At 42.0% G+C, this 21,178-nt stretch overlaps 1 protein-coding gene across 4 annotated transcripts in view; it reads right to left on the bottom strand.

Moving 5' to 3' along the window:
• Window positions 1–5,880: 5,880 nt before the first annotated feature.
• col12a1a (collagen, type XII, alpha 1a) overlaps window positions 5,881–21,178 on the bottom strand; it is a 57,464-nt gene continuing 42,166 nt past the window's right edge. For 3 of the 4 annotated variants that reach the window (XM_008276877.1, XM_008276878.1, XM_008276880.1), the window contains 15 exons: window positions 16,436–16,594; window positions 16,070–16,147; window positions 15,083–15,169; window positions 14,546–14,599; window positions 14,058–14,153; window positions 13,661–13,714; window positions 12,617–12,670; window positions 12,252–12,305; window positions 11,608–11,679; window positions 11,483–11,518; window positions 11,314–11,380; window positions 11,034–11,216; window positions 10,642–10,719; window positions 9,135–9,305; window positions 5,881–6,810 (listed from right to left, as the gene is read on the bottom strand). In XM_008276877.1, coding sequence (XP_008275099.1) covers window positions 6,662–6,810; window positions 9,135–9,305; window positions 10,642–10,719; window positions 11,034–11,216; window positions 11,314–11,380; window positions 11,483–11,518; window positions 11,608–11,679; window positions 12,252–12,305; window positions 12,617–12,670; window positions 13,661–13,714; window positions 14,058–14,153; window positions 14,546–14,599; window positions 15,083–15,169; window positions 16,070–16,147; window positions 16,436–16,594 — 1,392 coding nt within the window. In that variant the 3' untranslated portion in view covers window positions 5,881–6,661. Of the gene's footprint in view, window positions 6,811–7,120; window positions 7,750–9,134; window positions 9,306–10,641; window positions 10,720–11,033; window positions 11,217–11,313; window positions 11,381–11,482; window positions 11,519–11,607; window positions 11,680–12,251; window positions 12,306–12,616; window positions 12,671–13,660; window positions 13,715–14,057; window positions 14,154–14,545; window positions 14,600–15,082; window positions 15,170–16,069; window positions 16,148–16,435; window positions 16,595–21,178 lie in introns of those variants that run through there. The other variant, XM_008276879.1, reaches the window with a different exon arrangement.

The following is a 21,178-nucleotide window of genomic DNA, read 5'->3' as shown; positions in this document are numbered from 1 at the left end:
GCAGTGTTCAAAGCGTGTGGAAAAAGTAACAGCTTATAGTCTGGAACTTACGATATATAGCACAAGACCCCTTGCCTCTCTCAGACCCTCTGTTCCACAGGCCGAGGCCATACTGGTTTGGTTCTCTTCAACTGGACTCAAGAAACAACCAAGATACCACCACCAAAGGAGTGATCTACTGGTGAAATATCTAAAATCCCTGACAGACAGATACCATTTACAGATTTGTAGATTTAAAAAAAAGAACCTTTGCATCGATGCAGCAGTTTTAGCATGCAGAGAACCCTATAGTTGCACTAGAAGAAGGTCAGATGATCACTAAAGTTACTGGGATTCATCTTCTTGGGGGGAAGAATGTTAATACAAAATTTTATGACAGTCTATCCAGTGGTTGTTGAGGAATTTCAGTTTAGACAAAAGTTATGGACCGATCCCATTGTTTTGATTACAACAGCTAAGAATACTACAAGCTGAATATATCCTCTAAGGTTAAACCAAGTTATATATATGAAAAGTTAGAAACAGCAGGGTTGCTCATTAGAGATTTTAAGATACTACAGGCAGCGGTAAAATGATCCAGTGGAAGGGATTTAGAGCGATTTTATCTATAAAACTCATTGCATAGTTCTTTGTTTAGTTTCCCATCTGGGGGACATTTGGGGACAGGTAACAGGGCAAATGAGGACATGTTTCTTTTTAAGAGGAATAATTCACAATACACAACCAAAGCTCCATTTTTACAAGTTCAGCTGGGGAACTGCTGGCTCTCCTTCCTGCGCCTCCCCCTCCTGTATTCAAAGGGGAGTACTGCTCCGCTGTTGCTTTTGGCATCCCGGTTAGTGGAAACCTACTGTCTGCACACTGGCTGAATATTTGCCCTTTGAGGAGTTAACCCCCCTTTTAAGTTCAAAAGGACTGCTTCATTCCTTCCTCAGGTTTTGGTTGGCAAGCCAGGAATCGAAGGCACTCCATCCTAACGGGTCCCTGATTTAGGGACGAGCGATTTCCATACATTTGCGTGATTCCCTTTCGATACCACGTTAAAGTCAAGCTGAGATTCTGGGCTGAGATGCACCATGATGTGATCGTACAGTTTACAGGGAGGTCGTAACTTACTGTAAATCCGTTCTGGTGAGTTTTTGATAGGATTCCATAAAATTATCCATAATAACAAATAACTCTGCCACATTGTCCTGGAAAGTTGGCGTATCACAGAGTCTAAACGCTTGTCTTGTCCACAAAGCCAGTGCTAGAAGTCAGAGGGGAGTTTTTAGGAATTTTTAAAAAAAGGCTGAAAATCAGAACAGAATGTTTGCTTGTAAAGAAGGGCTCTCCGAAGAATAACTTTATTATTATTGCCCTTCAAAAACCCATATTGGACAGCATGTCTCGTTATCCTATTATGGGCTTGTAACCTCAGCATGTAGATACGTAATCAGTCTGGATGAACCCATCCTTCACTCAGCTGACCCTCGTATGAGAACATTATCCAGCTATCCGTTAATCTTTTCCCAACCTTAGGATCAGGGCCTTCCAATGGGTCACGAGGTAAGTCTGAGGGTTCTTACTAACTAGTATTTGCTGGACCTTTCTCAGACTGTTTGGTGTTTTTACATTGTATGACTTCACTTCTTTAACCGCTCAACAAGTACTGACAGATGACAAGTTAATGGAAGCCCTTGAGTCCAGTGGCTCTGTTGCGCTGTGGGAACATTTTGCTGGCATCATTTGGGTCCACTTGTTCCCTTAAAGGAAATGCTCGCCACAACTCAATGAAATGTTGCTCTCTATGATCATCTTTATCCCACAATGAAGCATTTATATCCTGATGGGGTGACAGTGCCCCCATCTATAGGGCGTGGAGAGTCACGGAATGGTTTGATGAGTATGAAATGATGTGAATCGAATGAGATCACCTTAACATTCACCAGATCTCAACCCAATTGAGAGATTTTGGACTGAGAGGTAGACAGCAATATCTACTGCCGTCACAGAAACACCAAATGAAGGAATATCTTGTGGAAAAATGTTGTTCATCCCTCCAGTAGAGTTCATAGACATGTAGAATCAATTCCAGGGTGCATTGAAGCAGTTCTGGCAGCATGTGGTGGCCCAGATTTTCCTTTATCAGGGTGTCGGGGGGGAAAACTAATCAATATTCACAAAGAATTGGCTGAAGTAGATATGAGGTTTGAGTACAAATGTCATGGTACAACAATAAAGGCAGAGTCGGGTGGATCAGGCCTGTACCACCACGTGATGACACTTTATTTTGGATTTTTACTTGTTATTTGTCACCCATCTGTACATAAATGAAACCATGTGAGTGGCTTGTTTATAGTAAATGTGTCTTTGGCGTGTATGACAACAAGCTCATAGGCATCTGAAACACGAGAAGGTGCCCCAGATGCTGTTTTGTAAGAGCCAAAAATGTTGGAGACCATTGGTTCCCTTGTTCCAGTGCAAATTGCAATCTTATCCCATGTGTGTTTATTTAAATATTTCAGTTTACAGAGCCAGTAGTAGCTATAGTTGTAAATGCAGTGGAGCGAAATGTACAGAGTGCTTTGAAATGGAGTGGTAAAATGTAAACACACATGCTTCATAATGGTGTTTACTACTGATCCTGTAGATGCAGTTAGTTCATTATACATATCCAGCTCTGCAAACACTTTTTATTACTTGGTGACCACTGTCTGTACCTACTGCAGGTGGTTTTTGCTAAGTTTGGACAGAGCCAGTGCCGTTTTACCTCCATATGCTAAGCTAACCGGCTGCTCTAGCTCCATTTACCATACAAACAACAGAAGTCTATCCATTGTATGATTGTGATCTCTGTCTTCCTGCAAGGTCTTCATCATAATGGTTAATGTACCGTGCAGCAGGTTACATTACGAGCACATCTATAACATGTTTTCATTAAAAAGAGAAAAACCTTCCACATGTTTCGACCTTTTGCTGCATGTGATCTTCGTTATTTAGCTGTCATCCCACAAAATTCTCATGCTGGTGCTTTCATAGCGCTCCTAAAAGTCCACATAAACTTTTACTTTTCAATCACTCATGATTACTTTTCAATACTCCACTCAATCATCCCATTGGCTGCCCAGTGCCCACGCATGGCTTCATTCAGCGATGGTGTTAAATGCTCATAAAAAACGCTGTGATTAATGGCATGAAATGAAATGTAAATTGTTTAACAGAGATGCAAGAAAAGTGTCCTTTAAAGTTTTACTCTAGTTACACAGCTCTGCAGTAAATCAGAAACTGGTGGATTGCTGTGGTGAGTTTTTGCTTCCTTTGAACCTCAGTCTGTGCTTTGACGTGCCAACGCTGATATCACACGGCTGACAGGAGTTTGCTGCCGCCATAGTGGAACAGTGAGAGAAACCCCGCGACTGTCCGAGAACCCCTAAACCCCCCTATAAGAGCACATCAAAGCGTTTTGAAATTTTAAGCAAAACCGTATATGTTTATCGACCATGTGGTAAGAGTTTAGCATTGCTCCCCGCTTTCTGAGATAAGAGGAATGATACCACTCTCACGTCTATGCATTCAATAAGAAGCCACAACCCGCAGATAGTTAGCTTAGCTTAGCATAAAGACTGGAAACAGGGAAGCGGACAGGATGGTGCCGTCCAAAGTTAACAAAATCTGCCTGCCAGCACCCATAAATATCACTAATTAACACTAATGAAGGAATCGGTGTCCGTAGCCATGGAATAGTCCATCACCAAACACCCCTATTAAACCACAACGTTTCCTTTTTACACAAACAATGAGAAACAATGTGTTACTAATTGAGCTTGGAGGTGCTGATAGGGTGATTTTATTACCTTTGGACAGAGCTATGCCAGCCCTTGCTATGACAAAGCAGACCGGTTAAATAATAAAAGAGCTTTCCAAACTACACAACATCCAGTCCTGATGCTAAGCTATGCCAACCATATGGTAGCTCCACCAGATATGAGAGCGGTGTTCATCGTCTCAGCTGTTTTCCAACATGTCAAGCTTTTCCTCAAAGTCTTAAAGACCACTTAAAGATGGTTTTTTTACATCGTTAAAATGTCGTTATGGTGTTTTTCATATCCTGGAAGTGAGTGAAATAAGTCGCCATGGCATTTCGTTGATGGATTCCAACGATGGGGGTTTCATGTGGAACAAACCTAAGGAACCGATCCTCTCACCTTGCAGGATGGGGCTTTTTGTTTCATTATTCAATTCTATTCAAACATGCAGTGTTTGAGCAGAGTCGTAGGCGAGCTGGTGTGCTTGAGCTGTGGTGAGGGGTATGTGGAGAAAGAGGCAAGGACTTTGTAAAGCCTCACATTCTTACAGAAGAGTTACATCCAAATCATTTTAAGCAGGTAAGGGCTTATTTTCATTGGAACACTTTGAGTTTTTAGGGATTAAATCATCGAGCAATTTTAATTTGGGACGTAAACGATGCATAAGATCACGACTGCTGCATTTCATGTGCTGTTTTGCGAGGGGACAACTGCAGATAAAACAGGAGTTCGTTAAAAATCCGTTTCGACCGCAGACTCTTGAACAGCCCACTTGAAACTCTCGCCGCAAAGTGAACACAGATGCACGCTGGCTTGTCAACAAAATCAAAGAAATCATCAGACGGAGACCAGACAGGGTGAGGATGTGTCGGTCATCGCCGAGGACAGTTTTTTGGGAAACACGGTATGGTTTGGTTGTGGTGGAAAATAAAAGAGGTATGTGGGGGGTGGGTTTACCTCGGTCAATGTCACAGAATGACGGTGAAACAAAAATCCGAGCCTGATGTTGAAGATACAGTATGAACAGCGTATCACTTACAACAGGTGTGAGCGTATTCCAGCAAGGCCAGTGTGTCTCAGAGTAGTAATGTACAGGAAGAGGGGAGTTTATAGAAAACCCTTACTGCAGTATAAAGCGAGCCTAGCTGGGGGTTTTCTTATGTCCTCCTACGCATAACAACGTACAGCTAAAAGGAGATTTACATAGCAGACCATGTTCTCTACATTTCTTCTCATGTAAGCTCCGTTCTTTATGTAAAGTGCTTTCACATACTAACCTCTGCCTTCTTTATGGCTAACATGGAGCAGCTGTTCTCACACTCAAACCAGTACCTTCAAGAATTCCCAACTCCCATGAAATATAAACGTCTATAAACCCGAAGATGTTTTCCAGGAGTCCTCGTGCACATTAGGAAATAAGTGCAGGAGAGTAAAGGGAGTTTTTTTTCCTACGGTCTGCTAGTGGTGATGATCTAGACCGTGATACCTCGCCTCGCCAACCCCAAAGTCGTTATCTCTGGCATTTGTGCAGAACTCCTCCTCAGACATGCTTTCCCTTCATCTCAATAAACAGAAATGAACGGCGTCAGTCGTTTCCCTGCCTCATACATCTCTTATTTCACCATTAGACATGCTCGACGGGCGGAAATCTCTCCCAGAGCTGGCATCGGCGCCCCAATCGCATTGTTTCCTCGTGGATATCTGCGCATAATCATTACAACCTGATAGGATAAAAGCCAAGCGGTTGCATGTAAAAGTCTGTGAAGCAGTTCGCATGCTGGAAAAAAGTTGTTTTCACCCTCCCTCCCCTTTTTTTTTCCTCCTCTTGTTGCTCTTTCACGAACTGACTTTCTGGACCTTTCAAAAAAAAAATATCTTTAGCTGTCAAAACAAATAAAGGTTGAAACTTCAAAGCGTGTTTCTCAAGACCTGATGTTGAGAAGAACAGGTTTTGTCACTCGAGATCAAATAAACTCTGAGAAATTTAGAGCAGACAGCAGCTGTGGATCTGATGTTCTCGCCACCAGAGCTTTTGTGTATTCAATTCAACAGTGGAAGACAAAAAAAAGGATTAAATAGCCGAAACGAGCGCTACATTTTCAGTAGTTTTATTGAAAAATGCCTCTTCTGTTTCAGAAATAAATAAGAAAATAAGGCTGTGTGGAATTCACAAAATGTGCAGTTAAAACATGAGAAAAGCAATCCTATGTCCATAGTCTTGCAATCAAATCCAAACTGCATTGATAGAAAACAACTATATTCTGACTTAGAAATCCTCAGTAAATATACAACACAATCATGCAATTCCACCTTTGGTAACAATACAAAGTTGTTTTTAAAAAAAATTTGGTTTGTGCTACAATAAGTCAAATTATCATAGAGAGTTTACAGGCCGTACAAAAAAAAAAAAAAAAATCACAATGAAGAACTCTTTGGGGATAAAAATGAATTATCTTTTTTTTTTTAAACCAATGGAGTATCTGAAACAGCTTTACATACTGACATTTGACAAAAACAACATGGGAAAGTGTTCAAAAACATACATACTGTACTTCTTTGGACATACTTTCTGCTGGTTTTCACATGATTAGTGCATTACACATTGGAATCCGATAAACACTTGCAGTTATATTACAAGCAGACACTTAAGGGAAACACTTAGCAAGCACACAGGTTTGTAACATGTAGGTTTGTAATCATCTTGCTAAAACTTTCTCATGTCAGAAAAAGAAATATATGTTCAATATAGCCAGGGGGGTATCAAACCCATATAAGTACTAAGATCTAGTTTGTTCTGAATAGCACTTCATCCTCACCTAAGTGATCATGGAAGTCATTTCAATAGTACACTTTCTGAGAACTCCTTATGGTAGCTATGACGCTAGTCTTTCTGTTTTGTCTTGCGGTAGTGATCTCTTTCCTCGTTGGTTTCGCGTGTAACCGGGTGACTGTATTGTCTCAAACTCTCCGGCTGGCTCCACAGGTATAGACACTACCTCGGGTTCAGGCGGGTAGCGGTTGGCTAGAAAAATATCCGGGACGGCCAATCAAAAAACGTGTTGCTTCTTACAACTTTTCACATGCACAATTTAAATTATATTGCACTATGGACTTTCCCAAAAAAAAATAAAATAAAAAAATGCCCTGTTGTGTCAAATTATTGCTTCCTAAAGTAACCAAAACAAAAAGCTAAATAAAAAACTGCTTCCAAATGCTGTGATGACATTTACAATAAAACCTATCATGGATAATAATGCGTAGTAAAATAACCAGCTGATACTACTAAAGGCACATGGAAACGACAGGACAGCAACATTTAAGCACTGATTTTGGCGAATGTACACAAAGAACACAATGATTAAAAGTACAAATGAAACATGCTTCAGTCTGGACCAGAGCTGTTTAAGCCACTTAGGCGTCGTAAACAGAGGTTATGCTGGTGGTAAGTAAGCAGAGGGTTATGAGGCACAAGCTCAATACAGATGTTAACTTGATTTTTTTTAGTGAAATGTCCTGCTGGTTCATACAATCATTTACAAGGCAAAAAAAAAAAAAAAAAATTAGTTTTATTTACACGTGTCACCTCTACATTAACATTGCTTTCTGTTATGAAATCCTCTTTGTTAGTAGCTGTTTTGGGTGGTGTTTTTTTTTTTTTTGTACATGCTCCTTCCTTCGTAGAAATGCTCAGTCTCTGTTTTCTATTTCCCAACGGTTTGTGGTTCAAGATGCAAACAGGCCAGCAGGTTGCCATCACTGTAGCTTGTAGCTGTGAGATGATGTTAGTGCCAGTCCGCTCCGTTCTGCTTTTTTTTTGTTTTTTTATGTTTGTTTTAATGTTCAATAATTATGTCCATGGTGATTATCCTTACATGCCCCACAGAAAATGGGCAAACATCTCAGAAACAGGACTTCAAAGTGTAAGCGGCACAGATGACTTAGAAAGCTTACTATGCCAAACCTGAAAATATAGTGCAAAAAGGGTGTGAGTATTCTCTGTGGAACAAAGTTATTAGCATCTTATTTGATGTAATGTAAGTCATCATACACTAATAGCTACAATGCTTTACATGCCAGTTTCAAAAATAAAGAAAAAATCAAATGTATGGAGGTATTGAAATATAGCAGTTCCGACTTGCTAAACCCTTCCCATGACGGCAATTGTCTGATTCTAGCTTAGCGAGCGTAACTCAGCGCAACAGGCCTGTCAAGCTTCGGATTTATCTCCACGCTAAAGCAGTGCACATGGGACTCGCATAAAAAGTTAGAAGGGTGATGTCTTGATTCAGTCTCGACAAAAAAAAAAGCACAAATAGATGAGCAATAACTGTAAGGAATGTATTAAATGAGCTGTTTATTTCCCCCAGTGTAGGCTGCAGCTGTTAGCATGTCTAGCTAAGCAGCGCACTCATGTCCCAACAGTGAAAAGCGTTGTCGGTAGACCTAATGGTTTTTACGACAATACCACCTACAAAAATTGAGTAACTAAGGGAGTAGCATGTGTTTAACAGAGGGCTGCATCATTTTTGGACAAGATGGACGACAATCAGGGCATAAATCAAGTTTTGTTCGTTGAAAACACTTGTGATGTTTCCGCAAAAGCTAATGTGCGTTAAAAAAATTAATTGCATAGTCTTTTGGCACTACAAATAGTCCTCTTTTAGCTCATGGTAGCACAGCCCAGTCTGTTTTTTTGCATAATGAAACATTAGCGGGATTGTGGCAAACTTAGCTCAGGTGTTGATGATAATTAGTTACGCTTTGTTCACCTTTAAAACCATAAGTTGTTGGACAAAAAGTACTACTTGGGTCAAATCAACACCTTTACTGAGACAACAGGTTACTATATGAATGTTATAAACCTTTAAAACTATGGTAGTTGGACAGGAAGTATTGTTTTGGGTGGAATAAAATCCTGCATTTTAGCAGTCATACAATTCGGCAGGATCTCAGAACTGTGGTATAAAATGCTACCCGGGATGGCGGGCTACACCAGGCTGCTAATTCACCAGTCACTGGCTAGAAAAGAGAAGGATGATGCTGTCTACCGCTGTATGAAATCCTTGTTTCACACATGACTTATCTTGACTGTATATCTTCCAGTGTTACTGTTTTAAACTGTATTGTGTTCTGGGCAAGAACAGGAAGCTTGACAGGCGCTGAGGGAGGCGAGTTGCAAATAACCCTAAGTTCTGTACAAAAATCCGTACTGTGGAACACCTACATCCATATCTCCATACATTTCCAATGAAGTAGTACAATGAGTTGCAAATGTCATTAGTGTGCATACACTTAGTCTCTTTCCTACTGTAGTACCATGCAGGGCCTAGATAGCATTGGATGTACCTGTGTATCCTTGTCCATTGTAAGGAATGCCAACACACTGAGAAGAGTCGCAGTATCCAGGGGGTCCTGGTGGTCCTCTCACCCCTGAAGTACCTTGACGACCTGGAGGGCCACGAGGCCCAGCGGAGCCAGAAGGACCTGGGGGTCCCGTTCTCGACTCTCCTGGTGGCCCTGCGAAAGGAAAAGAGAAGGTAAATGAGGCAAGTTTGAAAGGGGAGTCTCTGGAGCGCAGCACAAAAACCCGCTGACATCACCCGTAAATCTTGTGTGGAAATGCGGGAGTAACACTGGGCTGTAATTTCAATTTTTCAATGGCTCAATTAAAAAGCTTGACCAAGAAAAAAAAAAAAAAAAAAGGGATGCAGTCTGGGGCTGTGTGGAGTCACCCCCGGCCCCGTCTGTCTAGACTCAGGATGGAATTTTCCCCCTCTCTTTTTCTCTCCCTTAAGTGAGCCCATGTGTTGTCAATGAAGCCACCAAAGAAAGCTCATTGTACAACAATCTGATTCTCCCACACACACACACACACACACCAATATCCACTAAAGTGAGTCATCAGCGTGGACTTCCTGCCACCGGTTCTTAGTTGTTTCTTACTTCATTCACAGAAACAGACATGTCAGTGTGGTTGGGGGGAAGAGATCAATAGAGGATTCCTGTTGTTTTACAATCACTTCCCTTGGGAAAGGAAATCTTCTGAAGCACTTTTTAGAGAAAACATCAGAAAACATACAGATATTATTTGTAGTTGAGGAAGGGATAGGAGCTTTTTCAGACTGATAAATCTGCGTAATAGCATTTTATTTTGAGAGCTTCACCATGTCCTCGACTGAAGATGGACTGAAGGCTCTCTAAACTCTAGACACAGAAATTCTCTGCTTATTAATGACCATAAATACCTTCCAGTTACTGTATCATATTTCAGGTGTGTTTGGAAAAGGTCAATGTACACATGACATAAATCCGCAAGAAAGGAAAGAATTGGGAATATGTTTGGGGTCTCTCCAGAAAATTTATGCAGTGCAGCTGCCCAAACGAAGGTTCTTGAGACACATATACTGTAGGTAAATTTTAGCCTCTGGCTGGAATGTGTCGTTTTAATTGGACTGATGGGAGCACTCTGTGTCCTAACAAGTCCACAGAAAAGGTGAAAAAAGCTGTCACTGTGGAACTTGTGCTGAATGCTGAACTGCTGATCCAGATATGCAAACACTTCTTTATTGAAATAGTTTTAAGTTATTGGATCCTGACTCTCTCATCTCGCCTGCTCTACTGTGTATGTACAGCGAAATGAAAACAAGCTTGATTTGATTTTGATTTGATTTGATTTATGCAAAAATAAAGTTGTGAAATGCAGCAGGGGGAGACCAGCAGGCTGTCAGCAGCTACTGGAGGACAAAAAAAAAAAAACTATTGTGGTTTTTGGGTTCTTTGCCTCATTGTGATGGAAGATTCGGCTAAACTGGGTTATTTCACCCAAGAAAGGAAGAAAAGGAAACTGTGTTACCTGGTGGTCCAGTTGTGCCTCTTTGTCCTCTGAGACCATTTCCTGGAGATCCTCTCTCTCCCTTCTCTCCTGGCAAACCTACACAAACCAGAAAACCATCAATAAGGAGTGTTTTTGGAATAATGTCCAAACTGGAGTAAAAATCTAAAAGGCATGTATGACACAATATAGAAGCATCTCTTAATGGGATAACACTTTATACTGCTAACTTGGACTCCAGTGTAGACTACACAACGTAATGTGTTTATGTTGTTTTGACATGAGTGTGATGAGCGCCACAGCCCACACAGTTGATATCATCTGTTATATTAATACTTTCTACTTATTACTTCCCTCCTTGCTGCTCTGCAACACTACCAAACAAAAACAGATGATAAAGAAAAATAAAGCACCTCTTTCTCCCTGATTTCCGGGTAAACCTGGGTTTCCGGGGAAACCAGTTCGGCCAGGTTGTCCAGGCTCTCCGCGGGTTCCCTGGTTGCCGGGGGGGCCGGCAGGACCGGGTGGCCCTGGAGTGTTGCTGCGATATCCAGAAGGAATCTGGTTGAGCAGCATGTCGATTCTGCTCATCTGGCCTGCAAACGAAGAACAAAATCAGATAGATTTGGATCAGATGTATATTTTTTAAGGACAATAAAACTACTTGAGGGGTTAACAAATATTTTCACTCACTGTTCACAAGCTGTTCACAAACTTGTCTGGCAATGGAGCGCATCATGTTCTGGGATGCAAAGTCTCCCTGGAAAACAAGGACACATTCATTAAGACATGGCATCACTATCTGTCATCAGTGATACATGACAACTAGTGTCTGAAACTATCATAAGAACATAACACACACCCTCTCTCCTTTCTCTCCTTTAAGGCCAACAGCTCCCTGTTGATGAGAAGAACAACGTTAAAACAATGTCCTCCACTCTGGGCCTCTCTAAACACTTCCACTGTGCCTCCCTATTCAGTACATACTGGGTTTCCTGTGTCGCCGGGTTTTCCTGGTTTTCCAGTAATTCCTGGTACACCTGGATTTCCAGGGCTTCCCTGAAAAGAAGAAAATACACAGAAAAAGTGGTGTTTATTTAATTACTGCACTGTAAACGTAATTGCAACGCTTAACTTCTGCTCCATGTTAATGGTTGCATAACAAGCTTTAGGTTGGGATCTATGCTTTGACATCTGCAGTGGGGGGGGGGCATGTGGCACGAGCTGCCAAGAACACTAAAGACGAGATGGAAACAAACACATGCAGGGCAGCGGTACACACAGGATGCACACACACACACACAAACGCACACCAGGCCCTGCTAATGGCTGCTGGAGCGCTCGGGATGGTATAGTGAATGTGAATTCTATACTGGCATGTTGCCTGTTGGCATGATGGTTGGATTAAGTAGATTCAGACCTCCTCAAACCACAGAAAAAGAAAATGAGATGCATGCAGCGTCCTGGTGGAGCAGCCCCGAGACTACAGTCTGCTTTTTATGTGCTGTTCCAGCAGAGCGCAAGTGCGGAGCCAGAGGAGTAATTGTTGCAGATATATCAGAAAATAAAGCGCACACTGAGGTATATTTATTTGGCAGTTTTCTGCACAACACAAACACATACACACTCACCATGGGCCCTGGTGGGCCTCTGGGTCCAGATGGTCCCTCCTTTCCTGGTGGCCCCTAAGTAGAAACAACATACAATCACACATGGGTTACAACACACTGGGGAGCCTATTCGAGCAATACATCAGTGTCATGCCTTTATATTGGTTTCAGCCTTGAGTGTGTCTTTTTGAATTACATTTATATGTAGTGGCTCAATTATTGCGGCTGACGCAAGTGAGAACATACAGTGCAACAGCAAAAACGACACCGTGGTACTTCTGTGTAGTGAAGTGGGGGATCACATATAAAGCTTAAGTAAGTGTTGGGTCCATTTATAGGCTTTGAACACAGTGTGTACACTATGCAGGCCTGGAGGTTGATCTTACCCGCGCTCCGCTTGGTCCAACGGGGCCCAGAGGACCGCGTTGCCCTGGAGGACCCTGGGAAAAAAGCAGACACACTTAATCAAATGCTAATGATCAAGAACACGACATTTATGTAGCTCCCTAATGCCTCCGTTGACCTAGAATTTACAGACAAAAATCTTGTAGTTTCCCCACTTATTTTAGCCAAAGATAATATATATAATCATGCTTGTGAAAACTGGAAAAAAAATCTCTTGGCTCTTGACATTTGATGTCTCCTAGAAATGCGCCTTGACAGCACTGTTACAATCGGCTGTGTTATGTAAGGCAGCTCACACAATGGTGGCAATAAGGTCCAAATATCACAGAAGGGGACTTTCTCTCACGGCTGAATTTGCTTATTCAGAGGTCTGAATAACTGGTGATGATGGTCTGTCCAGTTGAATGGTGGGAGTTGGCTCAATGACCTCTGCTGGATGAATGAACGGATGGTCGGCCAAGAGGTCTCTACGTAATACCAACCCACTCAGAACTACCACTTCCACCAAACAAAATCCCACACGCCGCACAATGGGTTGAGCTCAGCTTCAGATCTGCTTCTGACATTGATATCCATAATCTGAATAACCTCAAAGAACTGTGAACTGATTGGGATAAATGCGGTTTTATTTGACTTTCATTTTAACCCACAAAGTCCCCAGTATGACTTTGACTATAAGGCAAAGATGCTAAAGCTTCAGACAGACTGAAGTCTTTACCAAGACACAATCATCTTCCATTACAAGGCTGGAGAAGAACATGTTCCATTCCCTATTTCCCCTTTGGTAACGTGAGCCTACGCTACATAATAATTTAACTGCATCACTGGCCGTCTACCGTTTGTCAATCAACAGGCTGATTTGAGAGTGTGGGACTCCCTGAGGATGGCATGGTAAACCTCCCACTCGGAGTGTGGTTTCAATCTGGCCATATGGACTGAATCCAGGCTCCAGTAGCAACGCTGCTCTCTATGGATAGTCTCTTGTTTCCTGCTCATAAACCACAAAATGAGAGGGGAGTACTTACTTGCAGCCCAGCGAGGCCTGAGTCTCCAGGATCTCCCTTTGGTCCCGGGCGACCCTGAAGATGGAGGAGGAAAAAAACGAGGTTTAGTCTTTTGTTTTATCCTTTTAGTCTGTGATTGTGATTGATGACATGTTTTGACAAGAACATCTGCAGGTAAGAAAATAATGAGGCGCTCTGGCTGGCTGGAGGTCGAGGGGAGTGCAATGTGTTTTAATGTTAGTTATAAATCCCACTTGCTGGTGGAGGATATGAACTGTTCTGCAACTTTCATACAAATTGCCCCAAATATCTGCACATTTGAGCGCTTACCTCTCAACAACATAGTTACAATGCCTGTCATATACGTTACAATCCCTTAACTACTGATAATATTTCTGTGTAGTGTTGATTAACTCACAGGTTCTCCAGGTAGGGAGAGTCCGTTAGGGCCTTGTGGACCCGGTGGTCCCATTGAGCCTGGAAGTCCTGACTCACCACGTGGACCCATTGCACCCTACAGCATTACCCAAACATGCAAGAAGATGTTATATAACAAAACTCTTTGCAAAGAATTCCACAGACAACCCCAATCAGACCTTTTATTCCAAAGATGGAGACAATGAACGGCAACAGTTTTGAGAAATGGGCCTTTAGGGTATTAGACATAGGTGCCTTTTAAATGTAGCTGTGGAAAAATATACAGTCGATAACTGAATTCAGATGTTTGCAATCTGCCTGCAGAGCAGGAACAGCACCGAGAAGCTGACCTGTATTATCTTCAAGTTCAACATTGTTGGAGTCAGATTATTAGTCTAATACTTTAAAACAGTTATCAAATAAAAGCCTGCAAAAAAAACATGAATAACGATTTACGGCATGCTTTGAGTGATGTCAAGTTTAACTCACGGCGTTGCCTTGTTCTCCTCTATCTCCTCGAGGTCCTTTAGAACCTGGGCTGCCCTGGAAAAGTGAGGAGCCAGAAACACAGAGTGAGTGTAACAACAGGAGCAGATTCCAAAAGCTCTAAAACCCCAAGCCATCCGAAATCCTCACAGGGGCTTAGTGAGGTTACTGAGCGCACATATTCCAGACTTCTCCTCGAGACTGTTTTTTTTTTTACTGTTGTTTTTCCGACAGGCATTTATCTTTTGACACTTCTCCCTAAGTCCACATTTCTTTGCATGCCACCGGTCTCATCCTCAACTGCTCTTTCCACAGGGAAAAAAAAACACACAACTTATGTGTTGGGACATCCTCAGCTTGCTTAAGTTTAAACTCTACAGCAGGCTGTCACTGGAACAGTAGCAGAGAACAGCATGGCTTTATCATCATCATCTTCATAACATGTAGGGCTTCTGAGAAAACTATTTTATCAGCTGAAGACACACAGAGGAACAGGAGGTGAAGACAGACAAGAAAGGATGATGGCGGGAGTGTCTTTACCGAAGGTCCAGGAGGCCCCTGGGGGCCGATGCTGTCCTGTGTGCATGTGCATGAGTGGGGAAGGGATGGACACTTGGCCTCATCTCTCTGAAAAGGGGGGAAAAAAACAGGAGATACAAAGAAATAAATGTACAGACACTCTTCAGTGTTGCATTATTATAGTGCATTTCACACCCACTGATAATTGAGATCATCTCCTGGCATTCTACAGCGTACCAGAGGTAAAAATGAAAACCTTTGACGCCATTTTATGACAGCGTACTGGCAAACTGTGACTTTGAATTTGCTGGGAGTTTAAGAAGAAAAGACAGTTTAGAAGCCCAGCAAAGGTCACGATGGAACGGTGGCTTAGCTAAAATGCGATTGGAACCAGCAGAGTCAGCGTGAGGCTTTAGGAGCAAATGCTCGGTGACAGCTGCAGAACTTGTCCACATTTTTGGAAACGAATCACTGACATAATGAGTTACATAACACTGCTGTCATTGACATGATGTATTAAAAGCTGATGCAAATTATAGATGAATTACTTATAATTGGCTAAATGTGCATGCATCCGGTATTTACCATGCTGTAACAAAATAAATGTGATTTACTGTCTGCCTTGTGAATTAAAGGAGCACTTGTTTTCATGTAGCTGGGAGGCCATGCTGGCAACAGTGAGATTAGCTCAATTACACAGGATACAAGGTTCTATTCAGTCCAGCTGAGGGACTTTCTTCTCAAACAGCAGCCTGCTTATCAGCTTTGCATTTTGCTTAATGACTACATACCACATACATACACACAGGCTGTAAACCCTTTATATACAATCACAGTGGACCTCCTAGAATTTACTCCAAACAACTAACTCTAGAAGCTAAGAACAAGATTGATAAGCCTGTTTCATTGAGAACGTGGGAAAGAAATGAGCCAGAATATCCCAGTGGTGCACCTACATGATCTTTTGACTTGTTTATGAAGTGATTCAACAATGACACTTGTTCTTACTGTGGCGGGCAGGTCGCAGCATTTGTCTCGGCTGAGCCAGCTCAGGCTGCAGATAATATCGAACATCTGGAGCTGGAACTGCACAACAGAAGAAAGGGAAAAACACGGAGGGGTGTTACAAATGGTTCCCATTCACACCGAAAATGTACAACGCTGAAAACATAGGAGACTTGGAGAACTATGAAGGATGCGAGTTCTCATACTTCGAGCAGTCACTGGGAGCAGTTAAACTTAATTGTGCATCTACGCACAAGAGGTTTTGGATATTCATTCCTTGGAAAGTTGTGAGATGCTCTTCCAAACGTGTTTTTCCAAAGTCTTTTTTAACAAGTTTGAGTTCTTTTATTTTTATTTTTTTTTGCTTACTGTAGCAGACTGCCTCTTCCCGCCTCCAGACTTGACCATCTTGCCAAGCACTTCGTAGCCTTCCAGTGTGATGTTGTTGGCCTCCTTGATGGGCTTCTCTGCCACCTCTTGGCAGTCCAAATTGAGCTTGACTTTCTCCGGGGAGATGCTGATGTGGATCTGCAGGAGAGAGAGAGAGAGAGGATAAAGGGAGGGCATCATTAACAAAACATTCTTGTCTTCTCAAAACTCCCTGTTGCCAAATTTGTTGTAGCACAATGACTTGGCGAATAGTACTAAGAACATTGGAGATTTTCAAAAGCTGGGTTTGGCATTTGTTCGTATTTGGAAGGGACGAGATTGCCCTTTAAAAAAAGAATTAAAATTCTTTAAGAAAGAACCATACGGCTAGGAACAACCCTGCGGAACCTTTCTGTTGTCTGAAGCTAATAAAGACTTTGATACGGTGTTCCACATAGAGTTTAGAACCAAGTTAACCGTAGACTCTGATATAACCGCGGAGCTGATTTTGCACGAGGATGCTGTTTGATGTTTCTACAGATGAATGAACCATAAAAAAAAGGAAACATACAGCAGTTGGCATTTCTGTGCAGCATTAAGGCGGTAGTCAGTGATTGTATAACAACACAGAATGACAAAGTGCCAGATTCTGAAGTTTCCTGTCCAGAGAACCCAGCTCCACATCTTGAAACAATATCATTTGCGGTGTGCCATCAAAAGTCCTACACTTTCCATACTCTCCCTTCATAGTTGCACATTTTCCTCAGCTCACCAGTGAGACAAGCTTTCTTTATGTCAGGAAAAGCAAGCTACCACTTCTTTCTACAAAGCTACACCAACCACAGACCGGGCCATAGTTCTTGGCAACCAATCACAAAATTACAGTCGACTTCCTTGGCAACAGAACAAACTGTCTGGTGGGCCGCAAAGAGAGATGGGTGTCATTTATCCCAGGATCCTGGCATGGATATGTTATACCACCATACTCTTGAGGGCTTAGCAAAACAACTTTGGATGGTATTCAGGGATGGCAAATAACGAGCATATACAGATTACCTCACTGACCAGTAAGTAAACACAATAAAAAACACTTGGGTCACTGGAAAATAAGACTTGAGGAAAACTAGCTTTCTAGTGACCACCTCTCTCTGAGTTGATGGTATTTGCTGTGAAGTGATCTGGTCCCAGTGCAACAAAAGTGTTGACAGATGAACAAGTTTCATTCATCAACTGTTAACACAAAGGGTTTCGCTGTGCTTCATTGTGTCAACACTCTACAATCAGAGTACATATGGTAAGACTTCAGGTCGACACCATCGTGGCTCCAACACACTCGACAGATTTCCATGATTTCTATCAGATTTTTCGATTTTATTGTTCTTGGCTCTGTCCTGAGTGTTCCCCTGTTTTTTTACATTCCTGAACCTTGAAGGACTCACAGCCTTAATTTCACAAAAGGACTAATGAGCAGGTGTGAGTCTTCTCTATAAAAATGCAGTGAAGATTAAGTTAGCTCTTGCTGGGAATAAAAGGAAATTAAGCTCCGTGTAGATTATTATATTACATTGGTGTTTATTGCAAACAGTGCCGTGGCTGATCCTGAAATCCCCAACTGGGCTGATCATTTTCATTTTATCTTTCCAAAAAGGAAGCTCATATGTTTGATCTGGCACATGCAAACAGACAAGGAAGGGACTACTTTGGTAAGAGGAGTTTAAAGGGGAGATATTCTGTCTATTTTCCGACCTCTGTTTTCAATCTGGGATTTTACTGAGCAGCTTTGCCTGATTCACAGTTGAAAGAAAATCCTTATTTAGTTCAAACTGCCTGTTATGCAGCCTCTCTGCCTCACACATTATGTTAGATCTGGGCTCTTTAAGGCCCCGCCCCTGCCAAAAAAACCCCAGTAATTTCTGATTGGCAGGCTTTCTGGAAGCCTTTGCTTGTGAGCACCACCTCACCTCATCATGCAAACCAACTGAATAACACAATGTCTCATTCTTGATTTGGAATGGCAACTTCTCAAATCCATCCAGTACCAGAGGAGGAACACCTGCAGCAACAAAAACTACAGCAGGACGTCTCCATTTGGAGGTCATTACCTGCTTAGTGTGTGTAAAGGTAGCTTCAGTCTTTCAGTAACAAGCTGTATATAAAAACTTTTCTGCGTATGTCCCGTTAATAGGTGTGCGTAAGGGAAATGCATTAAAACGTAGACTGACGGGAAAAACATCTGCTGTCAGGAAATACCAAAGGTAAAGTAGCTAGTAAAATGTTATTCTTCTGTCACCATACGAATCTAGTACCATCAGTTATTTTTTATGCTGGAGTACTTTAAATGCATATCATACTACTCAAGAAGTTTAGCTAGAACTTGCACATATATTTAGAAGTTCATAACGAGTAGAAAGAACGCTGGAAATCAGGTACTCGGATTCATTTGAAGCTTTGACGTTGGACTTACATGGATTATTTTTACATTAACATCCCTCACTATTCGAACCTCGGCATCGATTATGATCAACATCGAAAACATTATATATATATATGCCAGGAAAAATAATAAAAACTATTATACGTCCCCGTTAACGTACAATTTTCTGTATTTTTAATGTCGATTTCAGGTTCTATTAGGATACTTGTCCAGGCCAGAGATGGAAGATGCATTAATGCCAAACAAGAGTACAATTGACAATTTGCCAAAGTGTCTATTAGGTGAATAAAGAACTAAGTGCCAGCATCATGCAGTGCTTTTAGCTCCTTCTCGATCTTATTTAACATATGCATGCTGTATTTTGGCATAATCTTCATCAACCAATTTCCTGGGACTTCCCCAAGGAAAGTTTAGAACGTTGGGCTCAAGACTTCTTGACCAGTAAAGTTTGTTTACGGTTCAGCATTGAAGCAAACTACAAGGGACTTTTCAGTAACTATACAGTATCAGCTAACATGCTCTGACTTCTGGTAGTGTACCTCTGACCACACATCACTACGACTTATCGAAACTGTCTTCTCCTCTTCGGTTACCAGGAAGGTTCCCCTCTACGGACTCCACCATTTAAATGTGGGAGTGGATTCCCCAGTGGGCCAGAAAGTGGCTACCATCTGCTATATTCATCTCGGAGAGCGTTCCCACATGCTTAACTAGCGGTAGACCACAAGCTCTCTATCCCGGGTTATTCTTTATTAACTAGACTGAATGAAAAAAAGGCCAAATCAAGAAGCACTCTCTGACCTGACATTGTGGTACCAACCCAGTAACTGAGGGTAATGTTTGAGCAGGAAGTTCTTTCAGGATCAATTACCAAGAAAAGCCAGAACCTCAGGTATCAGGTAACAGAAATGGGGGGGAAAAAAATGTTTTTCCATCCACTAAAAATGTTAGTATTTTCTAGTTTTATGAGAATAAATTGAATGTATTTGTGTTTTGGGGAGTTGGTTGAACAAAACAAGGCTGTGAAGACGTCGGCATGGCCTCGGGGAATATGTGATGAGCATCTTTTTACAATTAGCTGGAACTTTACAGACCAAACAACTGATGAAATATCTGACAAAGCAATCTATAGATTAACCGGTAATGAAAATACTTGTTTGTTGAAGTTGTAGCTGGCCAACCTAAACACTCTGACTTTATTGTGTTGTGTTTGTTCTTCACACATGGCACTCTCAACCACAAGTCCAATTGCAATTTTGCAACAAGCCTCATCATTGGTCACCCTGGTTCCAGCGGACACACACACACACACACACACACTGAGGTCATTCCGTAATAGCCGTGGACTAAGTGTTGGAAAACCACTAGCAACATGTAAACACACACCACCACAGCAGTCAGCAGCGGCACTTACTCAGCAGACCAGCAAATAAGCAGCTAGGTAGACCGCTGCAGACTCACAAGCTCATGGAACAGCAACTACTGCACCACAAACTAGCCACCCAGTGCACACTAAGACTACAGTCTCCACGATGGCCACAGATTGAGCGAACACACACACACACAAAGATCAGGCCGCAGTCCAACTAGACCAGCAGTGATGTAATTTACATGAAGCTCTGACCCAACATTTTCCAGGATGGCATTCAGTCATGAACTTAACCCTCCAATTAGTTGTGTAGATGCTAAATGGTCAAACTAAAAAGCCATTTACAGTACGCTCTGATCTTTGGGCCAATATATCACTCTGCACTCTGTAATGTCAGGAAGTGGGCGAACTTTGATGTCGGATAAGACTCTTGTATATTGAAAAGGGTCGTTCATTTTGATTGCTTTAGAGTTAGGGAGGAAAAAAAAGGAACATGTGTACTAAATATGAGGACCCATGTGTAAATATTGGGCACACTTGGGTACAAGTTAAAATGCAATTGGACGTGACACGGAGTACACTGGAACCAGCCGTTTGTCCTCCGGTGATGAACCGAGCATCTTGAGTCATTCCAGGTTGCTTTGAAATTATACTGTTCTTCATTGTTCTATTTTCTACACTCCGCTGAAACATAACAAGGAATGTTTTCGATTCGCCGCTGCTTCGCGTTAGACATTTGGTGTCTCTTTTTACCTCTTGCTGTGGCCCCAAGAAAGACAATACTATCCAAATGCTGTTGATCGCAGTTGCTCGCATGGCATGTGGGCCTAATATCGTGGTTGAACTGCTGAAGAGAAACAAAGTTTGCAAAACAATACTACCACTGTGGGTGGATATTTTAGGTCAGATGAGACGCTCTGACAGATTGTTTTCAGAGTAG

Source organism: Stegastes partitus, unplaced genomic scaffold (assembly GCF_000690725.1).
Source record: "Stegastes partitus isolate 25-593 unplaced genomic scaffold, Stegastes_partitus-1.0.2 Scaffold82, whole genome shotgun sequence".
NCBI classification, from domain to species: Eukaryota; Metazoa; Chordata; class Actinopteri; family Pomacentridae; genus Stegastes; species Stegastes partitus.
This window is presented reverse-complemented; position numbering and strand designations above follow the sequence as displayed.